This window comes from Macadamia integrifolia, chromosome 5, assembly GCF_013358625.1.
Source record: "Macadamia integrifolia cultivar HAES 741 chromosome 5, SCU_Mint_v3, whole genome shotgun sequence".
Classification (NCBI taxonomy): Eukaryota; Viridiplantae; Streptophyta; class Magnoliopsida; order Proteales; family Proteaceae; genus Macadamia; species Macadamia integrifolia.
In genome coordinates, this window is record NC_056561.1 from 5,487,169 (window position 1) to 5,501,470 (window position 14,302).

The window sequence follows — 14,302 nt, forward strand, 5'->3', positions numbered from 1 at the left end:
AAAAAAAAAAAAAAAAAAAGTGTATTACTGTTTTCCTCAACTTGAAAAATTCAAATTGTAGGATTTGGTAGAATCTGATTTTCCAATTGTGAATTGTAAAAGGCCACTGAAAAAGTGCAGGATTCTTATTGAAAAGGACACATACCAAGGAAACTGAATAACTGAATCGTTATGTTGGGAATAATTGTGAATTATAAGATCTTTAACAACCAGTAGGAATGCTAAAAAGCAGGTTGTTACAGAGTTACGGTAATTTGATCAGATGATTTGAATTGAAGCTATTTAGGTGGGGCTGGTCAACCAGTGCGTCTGAACTCTTTCAGATGATTTTAGTGTGCTGGCTGTAAAATGCATGGTCATCTGTTGGTCTGGATATATGTAGCCTAATTTTCTCCACAAATTTTAGTGTGCTGGCTGTAATATATATGGTCATCAGTAAATAAACAGTTGAGCCCTCTGACTATTTCTGCTTTTGTCATAAATGTTTTGACATTGAAGAAAGGAAATGTGGCAAATCAGAGGGAACACTTAATATTGTTACTGGCAAATGCTGATATAAAAAATAAGCAACAAGAGGATGACCATCATGCTGATATAAAAAATAAGCAACAAGAGGATGATGATGCTCAGGTAATTTTCTTCTTTTGGTCAGATCAAATTTAGTTTGGTCTATTTTCTTGTTAGCCATCTGGACTTGCATCTATCATTGGTGATTAACAAAGAAGTTTATTGCAGCTGGATAATGACACTGTAGAGAAATTGATGGGGGAAATCTTAAAAAATTATGAATCATGGTGTAACTACTTGCGTTGTAAACCAATCAAGTAAGTATTGCAAGTCGTATCATAATTCATAGTAATGTCCTTCAAAGTAGTTATAAACCTTTTGTTTTGGTGGTTTCTTTTTGCCCTGTGAAGCTCTAGATTAGCCCTTTTATTGGTTTCTTAGTTTTATTTGCAGCGTCACATATAATGCTGCTGACAGACAACAATTACAGCTTCTTTATATTGGACTGTATCTTCTCATTTGGGGTGAAGCTTCAAATATTCGATTCATGCCTGAGTGTATTTGCTACATCTTCCATAATGTATGTTTTCTTTTATTCTGGTGAAACAGTATAATTGTTTCTGCTGATTATGTCTATCCTTTTGTTTTTCACTTAAATAACTGGGCAATTTTTTGGTAAATGAAAGTGGAAGATTATATTTCAAGTTAGTATAACTCCACCATGGATTGAGATTAATCCTGGTGGTAGTTCGACCAATAACTCTTTGGTGATGCTCTATGGTGACCTTACAACTAACTAGGCGATCACCATCAAACAAGCTCTTACAATAGTAGAAACAAGATTTCCACTGTTTTAGTTGCTTTTTTACAATTGGTGAACAACTTTAATTAGGGATTCCTATTAGCCTATGACCTTTTACCTTGCAATATAGTTATTTCTGTTCACCTGAATGACTAACCTGTAGAAGTTGATGTTTCATTGTTCTTTTTTCATTAAATGTGTATGCTTTTATTTATTTATTTTATGTATCAAAAGATTTTTTTGAACTTTCTAGTGCACAAGGCCAAACAAAAGCAAATGCTTTTACAACAGATTCATGAGACACTAGTAATAACCCACCAGCTATCCAGAAAACAACCCCTGCTGCCTCTTTAATGGTGGCCTTATCAACACCTCTGATTTCAGCACAGGTGGAAGCCAAATATAAAATTTTTCTCACTTTTAAATATTAATTACAATGACCTGGCAGAGTGTAGTTTCCAAAAGATGGATCATTTCTGGCTGCCCATATGCTCTAGATCATGGCCGCTGGTATCAATCCCCATAATCCCTCACCCTACTCTCTGGCTATTGTTAACTCCACGTTCTTGCACTGAGAATGTGACCAGAGGTACCGACCCTACCCCAGTTGATTTCAGGGCCTGAGTTCTGATTTCTTTAGCATATGGGATAAATATTCAGCAATACAGAGATAAAACATAGGCACCACCTGACCATGTCTATTAGATGATCACTTGTCAAGGTACTGTCCTTAATTGTCACATCATAAACAATACTTTTGTATGGTCATGGTCCTTGGCCCAAACTGGCTGATGAGTAAATATCAGACTCAGTATACACCAAGATAGCTGATCTGAGACTTCATAATGAAAATAAGACCTCAACCATTTCCAAACTCTTGTTTATTATGCTGCCATTTAACTGATTCAAGGAAGCCTAGCAGATTGGTGTCCTGAGCTGCCTTAATGTCATTGACATTTCTATGTAGAGCAGGGGCTGAGACCTAGCATTTCACTGTTGTATAAGACAATTGGCCAACCTTGCCTCTTAGTTTCTAATAGATATGGTTGGAAAAGAAAAAACGAATATTACCGGAAAACGAGCTATCATAGCTGCATAAAAAAAGGCGTACCCCAACCTATCAAAATAGAAACTGAACCTTCCTCATGTCCTAACCTTCCCAATGCCTTACACTCTCCCAGCGGTTCACACCACCAGACCTCCACCTAATCCCTCCTCTGTTCATTCACGAGAAATTGCTTCCTCCTTCCCCTTCTCCTACCCATTCTCCCCCTACTTCTCCCACTGCGAGGCCATGGACCTCTGTGGTTCGCACTCCCTCTCACCCCTCCTTTACTGGCCATTCCCTTTTCGACCTCCCCCCTTCCATCCACAACTCCCTGAATTTAGCCTTTGCACCCCCCCCGGCCACCCCTCCGGCCTGCTTGAGCCTGAGATACGTAAATGGATAATTGTCTGATAGGGCACTTCCTTGGTAGCCGCCCTCCTTTCACCATTGTCAAAGATTCTCTGCACAAACAATGGCGACTGATGGGCACACTTTCCACCTTCATACTTGATAATGGGACCTGGAGCTTTGCAAAGGACTTTAGAGTTGAGACGTTTCTCAAATGAAGACTGTGTATGTTGAAATTGCATTAAATATTAAGTGAATCAGAGAGATGTTTGCAGCCTCCACTACTTTCCAGTGGGTAAGGTTGTGTACATTTGCCCTTCCCAGACCCCGTAGTAGCGGTAGCCTCCTGCACTGGATTGCTTTTCTTTTTTATAGCGAGCTATTTGCAGTTCTGGTAATGTCCTTCTTCCTCCATAAAGGTTAGGATAATTTCCTTCTTTGTTTTTATAAAAGAAATGAGAGCCCTTAAAATTGAATGGAAATCAGAAATTTTACAAGCAAAGGGAGTCGGGCCTAATGACGGAAAAGAAAAGAGAGAAGAAAACATTGGGATATGTACTACTTCATAGCTTACAAAGTGTTCATGCAGTTATTGTGCCTGACAGGCTAAATATATATATATATATTTTTTTTTTCTGCTGATTTCTACGTATCAGAATTAACAATCCATTTTCATTCATAAAAACTAATAATATTTTTTCTCTTTTATTCAATAAGATGGCTAGAGAGCTTGATAGGATCCTGCACTGCTATGTGCGTTCTGTTAGTGGAGACATACCTCAACCAGCACACCAGGGTGAGGAGGCATTTCTGCATGAAGTTGTGACACCTATCTACGAGGTCTTGCGCAAGGTAACCAACATCTTGTGACTGGTTTGTTATTATGCTCCACTCAAGGTCATGTCTGAGTATCCATTGTTGTTTTGTGGAAAAGGAAGCCAGGAGAAACCAAGGAGGCACTGTAAGCCACTCAAAGTGGAGAAATTATGATGATCTAAATGAATATTTTTGGTAAGATTGCTTAGTTTCTCTTTGACATTTTTGGAGTATAGGTTATGTTTAGATGCTTTATGATTTAAATCGATATTATTAACATATATTTGAAATTTCTGGTCACATTTGCAGGTCAGATAAATGTTTTAAGTTGGGGTGGCCAATGGACCGTAAAGCAGACTTTTTTGTTCATTCTCAGCCAAGAAATGAGGTTATCCATGTTTACCATTAGAACTTGCTACAGAAATTTAGTTTTATCTTGCTTTTCATCTATCTACTTATCATTACCCAAACCCAGATACAGGTGTGGGGGCAGCCCTCGAGGGCAATGATCAAATGATCTAAAATATTCACCAAAATCAAGCATATGAGAACTCGTAAAAAATCAAGTGTCAAGTGTTGTGTCAACAAAATTAAACAACCAATCATAAATAAAATATCCCAAATAATACCTACTGGTGGCAAACTAAGGTGTTCCCAAAATTTAAATTGAACAACACTCTATCAGAGTTTACATAAAGCAGCATCCTACTACAATCATCCACTAAAGTAAAATAAACTAATAGAAAGCTTCAGGTCACCCTCGAACTTGCTTCATGTCATACCACCAATGACCAATCTACTCCTTTGAAATGTCATATTTAATGGAGTGAGCTCACAGCCTAGTAAAATAGAATGTAATAAGAGAACAACACAGAAACAACGACCAAACAACAAGCAATGATTAAAGGATTACTTTTACTTTTCAAAATTATATTTAAACACAACCAATTGCAAAGGAAATCCCATTTTCACACTTGGTCGGCATTGGGGGAAGTGAGCTGCTACCATTCCGGGATATGAGAGCGAAACTCAGCCCCCACAATCACATGATCACACCATTACACTGTTGTCACTACTCTGTGATTAAATATACACCACTGTGCACGGTGGGTATAAGTCTCGCGGCTCAACGGGACACCCCTCTCTGGTCCGGTACAGAGTAGTCCACTTACCCTCACACACTTTTCCAAGTTCACATTCTCACAAAATCACATTTTATTCACAATGAGAAAAGCACCAATCAAATTCTTACAAAGAATACTTAAAACAACATAAGTCAAACATTCCACACGCTGTGGTGTACACTTACTACAGTCCACTTACCTCCGTCTGTAAAATTGTTATCTCCCCTTTGAGTCCCAAGTGTCTCGGAGGTCTCAATCTGAAATTAGTAATACCCTATATTAATTACTATCCCGCCTAAGATTTGGGTCCCATAATAGGTTTCAAGTAAAGAATAAAGTTCTTAGTTTAATTTGGGTCCCATATTGGGTCCCAAAAAGAACATTAGATTTGGTCCCTATGTAAAGAATCACAGACCTATTGATATGAGTCCGATATTGGGTTCCAAAAGGAATATTAGATTTGGGTCACATAGGCTCAAGTAAAAATTCTCATATAAAGAATCTTTATATGATTAGTTTGATTGGGTCCCAAGAAAAACCCTTACGAGTCCCTAAGAAAACCCTAACCCTAAAACAATTAGGATTCCGCGAAAAACCCTAAATTATTGGGAGACAAGTCCAACTGGATCATTAATGAATAAAATCAGATTTTATTTGGGTCTCATATTGGTTTTAAAGTAAAGAATAAGGGTAAAAAATATCCGATTAATTTAATTTAGGTCCCACATTGGGTCCCAAAAGAACCCACAACTATTTAAAATCGGGGATAACAATCCTATTCAAGAAACTAAGAATAGGAGGAAAGTTCATTACCTGAAGTGAGATGAAAAAAGTAGTGAAGTAGGCACAAATTTCCCTTTCCACAATCCCCCTTTCTCTCCCTTTCTTTCTTTCTTTCTTCCTTCCTTTCTTTTATAGCTCACACTCCCCTTTCTTCTATTCCCCCTTGATCTCAATTCTCTCCCTATTTTTCCCTTTTATCTCTATCTCTCCTCTCTCACGTCTTTCTCTTTCCCTTCTATCTCTATTTCTCCTCTCATGTCTCTCTTTTCCCCTTCTTTTTCTCTCTCCTCTCTCCTCTCTCATATGTCGCTCTTTCCCCCCCTCTTTTCCTCTCTCTCCTACTCTCCCAGGGTTCTCTCTTCTCCCCACTCCCACGGTTTGTCTAAATGGGGTGGGGTCCACACAATTTGAAAGAAAAGAATCTTTTAAAATAAAAGAAAAAGGATTTCAATTAAATAAAACCCCCTTACTACTAACAAGATTTGAACCTAGGACCTCTCGATAGACAAGGTACTAACCAGTAAGCTAACTCAATAAGTCATTAAATAAAGCCTAACTTTAAATATTTAAGCAAGTTTAGACAATAACATAAAAGAGATATCTATTCTAAGGTTCCAAAATTTTGGGGCATTACATCCTTCCCCACTAAAAAGAAAATTTTGTCCTTGAAATTTCACTCACCTGTCACCGCCTCAGGTAATGCCTTAGCATCCTACTCTGATAGTGCATAAACTCTCACATGTGCCTTGGGCTTCTGTCCATTTTGATTACTTTGGTTCCCTTGCTTGGACCATTCAGGACACTCTCTGATCATGTTTCCCGTCTTCTTGCGCTTGAAGCAGACTTTTCCCTCTTGTTGATAGTTATAAACATAATGCCCCTTTCTCCCACACTTGTAACATGCCACTAATTCTTGTTGGCACTCCCCAGAATGGGCCTTCCCACAATCAAGGTTCAAAATCTCGTCTCATTTTGGTGTTTCAGTGGTTTGATCTCAGCGAGTTGTGCATTTTTTTTACTCGGTTGACTGTTTCGGTGGTCAAACGGCCATACTATGACCTGAGATTTGGTGGTTGCTTGTTTTAAAGTTAATAAACATGCTTAGAACTTAAATTTGCAAAAATATTAGAACATAACAGTGTTTTAGTATTGCACCCTTGTTTGGTAGCAACCGTCGAACTGTTCTGGAGATTTTACCTGCTTCATTACTAGAACAAGATAAAATATAGTAGTAAAACAGATAAATAATGCATCTAAGTTATGATCAAAACATACATCAACATTAATTAACTAATAATTAGAGTATTGGAGAAATATACTATACAACTCTCTAACTCCCAAGTCCCGACTAAAGTCATCCACTGAGCGTCTTAATCTTAAATCTCTGATAGAGTCGTAGATCAGCGAATGGTGAGTAACATATATATAATTGAGTTCCATCAAAGCTATATTGACCATAAACAAATACATTTTATGTTGATGGAAAATGTATTTTTAAAACCAGAAAAATAATAAAAAAAAGATTTATGAACAAAAAAAAAATTCAACTCCGTGAGGTCATAAATCGGCCTCTAGTATTTAACATATAAAAAATCTAGCCCTATCCAACATGTATTAATGTTACTATTTTTAAGAAAATGGTCTTGGGGAAAGTGGTATACCTTTCCAAAGCTTGAAATGTGTAGGTCTTCAATTTAGAGTGATCTTCAAGGCAATAGATGTGATGATGTGGTAAATTAGTGGACAATTGAGTGATTTTGTGTTCAAATGCAAGGAGGAGCCGAAATTTCACTGAGAGCCAAAATTTCGCTAAGATAGCTGAGTTGGAGTCGAAATTTTGACTCCCCCTCACAAGATATTGTATTTATAAGCCTTGGTTGGTATCATTTCTAAGGATTTAAGTATTGGTATCGATTGTCGAATCGGTCGACCAAAATTAAGATACATATCGGAGGGTATTGTATCATATCGGAGATATGCTAAAGATACGCACATAAATGGATAAGAAACACTTTTTTATACACTTGCATAAAAAAATTGTTTAAAAAAGCTATTGATAACATGTATTATGTATAAACACTAAATTGAGGGTATGGCACTAAGATATCAAGGTTTGTAGTTGTACCATAAATGTAAAATCCTTGTTCCCAACCTTGATTTCTACTTTAGTTTGGAATAGAAACCCCTCAAAAAATCGTGGTTTTTTGAAAAATGACCCTACTTGGCCATTATATGACCATAGTGCACTGTATCAGTGCATATCATACCATATCGGTATGAATCGGACTGATATGCACCAATATATACCGAAACGTACATTTCACTTAATTTTATTTTTTCTATAGAGTATTGGTACGTATCAGTGCGTATCGGAATGTATCGTAGGATACATATCGATATGAAAGAGTTTTAAAATTTCTATATATTGTATCGATGTCTATCATATCAGTAAGGGCCGATAGAGATACTTATCGGCTGATACGGTTCGATACGTGCCGATACTTAAAACCATGAACATTTCGATATCTCAACTGAGATGGTACCAAAATTTTGACCTTGATATTGAAATTTTGACCGAGATGATGTCATTTTTGTAATTCGTAGCACATCTCGACTTGGTGAAAAAAAAAAACACGAAATTACTGAGATCTCGGCGAGATTTTGAACCATGCCCACACTTGGGGCAATCTTCCGTAGGTTTCTTGCTGGGACAAAAATCCCTTCCTCCCTCATTAGCATCAACTTGATAGTGTTTGGTTTGAATTTCTTCCTTTGTTCACTTGCCTCATAGCGATTGTCCATCTTGCATCCCTTCTCCGCAATCAAGGCTCGCCTTAACACATCACTGAAAACTTTTGATTGGTGGGTAGCGACCACAATCTTTATCTTTGGTTTCTGTCCATCCTCAAATTGCCTAGCCTTCTTCTCCTTTGTGTCTATCAGTCATGTTGCAAAACGGGCCAGCTCTTCAAACTTTCTCTCATACTCGGCCACAGATCTGGTCCCCTAATGCAAATGTAGGAACTCCTCCTCTTTACGAACTAGAGCTGGGTAATACTTATCATCGAATACTTCACAAAATTCCTCTCAAGTCACCGGTTGGGTATCCCCTCCAAGTACACTCCTCGTTGTCTTCCACCAATAATCAGCATCACCCTGCAACATGAAAGTGGCACACTCCACCTTCAGTGCATCAGTACTCCTCATCAGTCTAGATATCTTCTTCATCTCTTGTAGCCATGACTCAGCAGATAAAGGGTCAATGGTTCCCTTAAACAAAGGTGGTCGAAACTTCTTAAATTGTTCAATCACCGTCGCTACATCGTCTTGTCTCCTTTGATAAACAACCATTCCCTGATAATCCAAGTTATCATAATATTTTCAGTTTAGCTAGTCAATCACCCTATAGTGTCAATATACTATGTTTCGGCACAAATCTTTTATTAATGTCCCTATGCCACCAGGTTTCACCCTTAGGGCCTTGATACCATTTCTCTACATACTCAATCAAGTTTATCACAAAGCTCTGATACCATTCTTTACATACTCGATCAAGTTTACCGCATAGCTTTGATACCATCTTTTCATGACCCAAACCCAGATATAGGTAAGGGTATAGTCCTTGCGGGCAATAATTAAATGATCCAAAATATTCACCAAAATCAAGCATATGAGAACTCGTAAAAATTCAAGTGTCAACAAAATAAAACAATTAATCATAAATAAGATATCCCAAACAATACCTACTGGTGGCAATCTAAGTTGCGTTCCCAAAATTTAAATTCAACAATACTCTATCAAAGTTTACATGAAATAGCATCCTACTACAATCATTTACTAAAGTAAAATAAACTAATAGAAAGCTTCAGGTCGCTCTCAAACTTGTTGCATCTCGTACCACCGATCTACTCCTCTGAAATGTCATATTTAATGGAGTGACCTCCCAGCCCAGTAAGATAGAATGTAATAAGGGAACAACACAGAAACAACAGCCAAACAACAAACAATGATTAAATGATTACTTTTACTTTTCAAAATTATCTTTATATTTAAACACAATCATTTGCAAAAGAAATCCAATTTTCACACAGTTGGCATTGGGGGAAGTGAGCTGCTACCATTCCAGGATATGAGAGGGAAACTTGGCCCCCACAATGACACTACCGTCACCTCTCTGTGACTAAACAGACACCACTGTGTACAGTGGGTATAAGTCCTGCGGTTCAACGGGACACCCCTCTCTGGTCTGATACGGAGTAGTCCACTTGCCCTCACACACTTTTACAAGTTCACATTCTCACGAAATCACATTTTATTCACAATGAAAAAAGCACCAATCAAATTTTTACAAAGAATACTTAAAACAACATAAGTCAAACATTCCACATGCTTTGGTGTACACTTACTACAATCCACTTACCTCTGTTTGCAAAAGTGTTATCCTCCCTTTGAGTCCTAAGTGTCCAGGTGGTCCCAATCTAAACTTAGTAATACCCTATATTAATTACTAATACCGCTCAAGATTTGGGTCCTATAATAGGTTTCAAGTAAAGAATAAAGTTCTTAGTTTAATTTGGGTTCCATAGTGGGTCCCAAAAGAATATTAGATTTCGTCCATATGTAAAGAATCCCAGACCTCTTGATATGAGTCCGATATTGGGTTCCAAAAAGAATATTAGATTTGGGTCACATAGGTCTCGAGTAAAAATCTCGTATAAAGAATCTTTATACTACTAGTTTGATTGGGTCCCAAAAAAAACCCTAATGGGTCCCTAGGATAACCCTAACCCTAAAACTAAACCCTAAAACAATTGGGGTCCCACGAAAAACCATAAATTATTGGGTGACAAGTCCAACTGGACAATTAATGAATAAAATCAGATTTTATTTGGGTCCCATATTGGTTTTAAAGTAAAGAATAAAGGTCTTAAATTGATTTGGGTCTCAAGAATTTATCCGATTAATTTAATTTGGGTCCCTAAAAGAACTCACAAGTATTTGAAATTAGGGATAACAATCCTATTCAAGAAACTAAGAATAGGAGGAAGGTTCATTACCTGAAGTGAGTAGAAAAAAGTAGTGAAGTAGGCACAAATTTCCTTTCCACGATCCCCCTTTCTCTCCCTATCTTTCTTTCTTTCTTCGTTCCTTTCTTTTATATCTCACAGTCCCATTTCTCTTATTCCCCCTTGATCTCAACTCTCTCCCTCTCTCACGTCTCTCTCTTTCCCTTCTATCTCTATCTCTCCTCTCACGTCTCTCTTTTTCTCTTATCTCTATGTCTCCTCTCTCACGCCTCTCTTTTCCTCTTATTTTCCACTTCTTTTTCTCTCTCCTCTCCTACGAACATCTCTTTTCCCCTACTTTCCCTCTCTCTCTCCTACTCTCCCACGGTTCTCTTCTCTCCACTGCCACGGTTTGTCTAAATGTGGTGCGGTCCAGACAATTTAAAAGAAAAGAATCTTTTAAAATAAAATAAAAATAATTTTAATTAAATAAAATCCTGCTTACTAACAAGATTTGAACCTAAGACCTCTAGATAGATAAGGTACTAACCACTAAGCTAACTTAATAAGTCATTAAATAAAGCCTAACTTTAAATATTTAAGCAAGTTTAGAAAATAACATAAAAGAGATATCTATTCTAAGGTTCCAAAATTTGGGGCATTACACTACTTGCTCAATATTTTTAATATTGTTGTATTATATATAATAATGGTCGTAGTAAGCTGGTATTCTTTCCCAAGAGTCCAAGGCGATATTGAGAAAATGATATTTGTTCTGTTGTGAAAAAAGCCACAAAGGAAGATAAGAGCAATAATTCCAACTTTGGGCACTGGATAGTAATTGGTAGACATTCCCAAGAATGCGCATGGGGATATTAAAGTGTAAGTACTGGGGCAATCATCAAGGTTTTGAAAGGGCATCGGAGAATGTTTGCTTTACTTTAGGCTTCTACAAAAATGTTGCACATAATTTGATAAAGTACTGATGGAGTTTTATAGGTGTTGTGACCAGAAATTCGTTTGTGGTGGAGCATTCGCCGTTCCCAGTCAAGTTAGGGGTAAGAGGCCCAGAGAGGACTTTGGGGGAAACACTCTGATGCCCAACTCATGAATCCGTGCAACAACAATGAGGTAGGGTAATGCAAGAGTAGATTACAAGTAACTAACTCCGCAATTTGTAACCCCAAACAATACAAATAGGAGTAAGAAACAAAGAAATAATACCATCAAATAAATCCCCAATGATACAATACTCATATAGGAGCAAAACCAACCCAAAATCTAATCCGATAGGAGAGAGAAAGACCTGCTATAGAGCTGGAGAGAGAGAGGTGCGGCCAGGGCTGTAGGAGTCCGATTGAGTTGCACTCTTGGGCGTAGATAGTCCCTAGGGAGGGTACAAAAACCCTCAAAGTTGAGAGGATTCTGACGGCTGGTTGTGATGTTACAAGCTTTCTTGATTTTTTGACCTAGGAGAGAAAACTGAGAAGAACCTTCAAGAACAGCAGTTGAATGCTTCCAACAGTGACTAGGTAAGGATCGTGGGACCCTTATAAGGCCTGGAATACCTTGATTGAAGACCTGGCTGAACAGAGTACAGAAGAGGGAAAGAGAGGAGATCGATCTCTCCTATTCCCGTTAGGATTGCTGATCGGTTCTGATTTCTGGAGACTTTTATCAAAATCTGAACTATACCTCTTGAATGCTACAGCAAATAAAATAAAAAAGAAGAATAAAACAAATGGGGGGTTGAGAAGGGTGAAAGAGAATAAAGGAAGTGGCTATCTCAGCCTGGGCTTCTCACCCACAGCTATCTCAGCTGCTCTAAGCATTTAGTTGCAAACTTTCTTTCATAAATGCAAACTTTCTTTCATTCAAATCTGTCCAATAATGGGACATATGCATCTCTATTTATAGAGGGGAAGTTTACAATCATACTAATACTAGGAGCTAGTTTCCTAATAGGACTAGACACTCCTACAACTAGGAGCTAGTTTCCCAATAGGACTAGACACTCCTACAACAACTAGGAATTCAAAATAGGACTAGGACTTGACTTTATGACTCCAACATGGACTAGAACTAACTAACTAATAGTCCATGTAGGACTTTACAACCAAATAATGGCCTAATGGGCCTTTATTGAATTAAATAGCAACTAATTAAACTGATGAATAAAATCCCGTTTTCTTACCTTCTACCCATATTTTAGGCTTATTAAAGTGGCCCATTTCAAAGAAACCCATGGGATCAAAGGCCCAACACATACATAACACAACTCAAGGCTTATTTGCAATAAAATAAGCCCAAGTGACTTATTTACATCATAGGGAGTGAGTTATAGTATGCGAGACTTCGTGAACTTACCCTACCTTGGCCCTCTCCTCTCTTTAATAGAGCAGGATGAAGTAGAGACTTTCTAGGAGATGTTTTCCCTATTAAGAAAGTTGGATTCGATAAAAGATCGTGCCTTGTTGGGTTTCCATATTTAGACGTGTAGAATCCCTCTCCTTTTGGCCGAGCCAACTTGACCAAGAGAGGCTCCCTCAACCTCGGACGGGACTCTTGCGAAGGTCGAGTCAACTTGACAGAGGGGTAGTCACCCTTAGACGAGATCTGGCCAATACCAAGTCAACCTAACGAGAGGCTCCCTCAACCTTAGGCGAGACTCTAGCCAAGGCCGAGTCAACCTGACCTAGAGGCTCACTCACCCTCGGACGGGACTCTGGCAAACATAATGGGGGGAGGAATGGACAAGGACAGGGATGGTCTAAGCATCATGCACCAAGGGAAGAAAGTCCTAATGGACGGACCACATCAAAGAATTTTAAGGGCTTAGGACCAGAGAAGTGAGGCTGCACAAAGGAGAAAGGGGAGTGATCGAAAATTCCTGGAAGGCCAAAGCCGGTATGAGAAGAGTGAAAGAAATTGAGCCAGACTTCGGCACCATTTGACAATGTTTCGTTTCTGCCGTTTTTGCGTTTTCTTGTTCCTAGAAATGGAGAAACAGCCTAAAAAGCGTTTGATAAAGTTGTTCTGTTTCACTCATTTGTAGAAACATAAATCAAAATTTATGCCTATTTACAATTCTAGAAATGACTTTGACGAAACAAGTCTGACTTGTTTCGTTGTTTCTATAAACGAATTTGAGAGAAAAAATGTTGTGCCTGATAAATCTCTAAAATATTTAAACCTAAAAAGAGGCAACCGAACCCTCTCTCCCTTTTGGGCATCCGATGATACTATTGGGTTTTTTAGTGGCATTATGTTTGCAAAAAACGTTTCGAGAAGCATGTTTATCAAACACCAAAAAATCCGTTTTTGTTTTCGGAAACGTGAAAAGCTGTTTCTAAACACAGAAACAGCAGAAACGTTATCTAACGGTGCCTTCATTAACAAGGGCTCTACCAAGCTTGCAAGCCACACGATCCAGGCCACCTCAACGGTTGTGCCAGGTGAATTCAGATCCAGACCATCTAAGTTCATTAATGCCAATGTCTTCCATACACTCGTTGAAGGCATCGACAGAGGAAGGATCAATAGGGACACCACCCATCTTCTTATGACTAGCTCTGACCACATTAAAATCCCCTCTTATACCCTAGGGTTGGAATACAGTAGAAGGACCAAGGGAGCAGAGGTCAATCCAGAGAAAGCCTATCAGGGGCTCGATCGAGGGCATAGATGATGGAGAAGAAAGAGAGGGGAGAGCCAGAGGGAGAGGAGAAGCAGAAATGGATGATCTAAGGGGAGGAGGCAATGTGGGAAATATGGAGGAGGGGGGTTCTAAAGAATCCAAATATGGCTATTCGGGGAATGACTATAAGTGGAAATCAAAGACCAGGAGGGGGCAATGGATGCCACAATA

General features: G+C 38.4%; 1 protein-coding gene across 4 annotated transcripts in view; it reads left to right on the plus strand.

The window, feature by feature from the left end:
* LOC122080365 (putative callose synthase 6) overlaps nucleotides 1-14,302 on the plus strand; it is a 90,898-nt gene that overhangs the window by 41,668 nt on the left and 34,928 nt on the right. For 3 of the 4 annotated variants that reach the window (XR_006140687.1, XM_042647319.1, XM_042647322.1), the window contains 6 exons: nucleotides 499-630; nucleotides 736-824; nucleotides 949-1,087; nucleotides 3,423-3,557; nucleotides 3,640-3,716; nucleotides 3,831-3,909. Coding sequence is in view for 3 of the 4 variants with exons in the window: in XM_042647319.1 (XP_042503253.1) it covers nucleotides 499-630; nucleotides 736-824; nucleotides 949-1,087; nucleotides 3,423-3,557; nucleotides 3,640-3,716; nucleotides 3,831-3,909 (651 nt within the window). In the remaining variant the exon portion in view is untranslated. The remainder of the gene's footprint in view (nucleotides 1-498; nucleotides 631-735; nucleotides 825-948; nucleotides 1,088-3,422; nucleotides 3,558-3,639; nucleotides 3,717-3,830; nucleotides 3,910-14,302) is intronic. The other variant, XM_042647321.1, reaches the window with a different exon arrangement.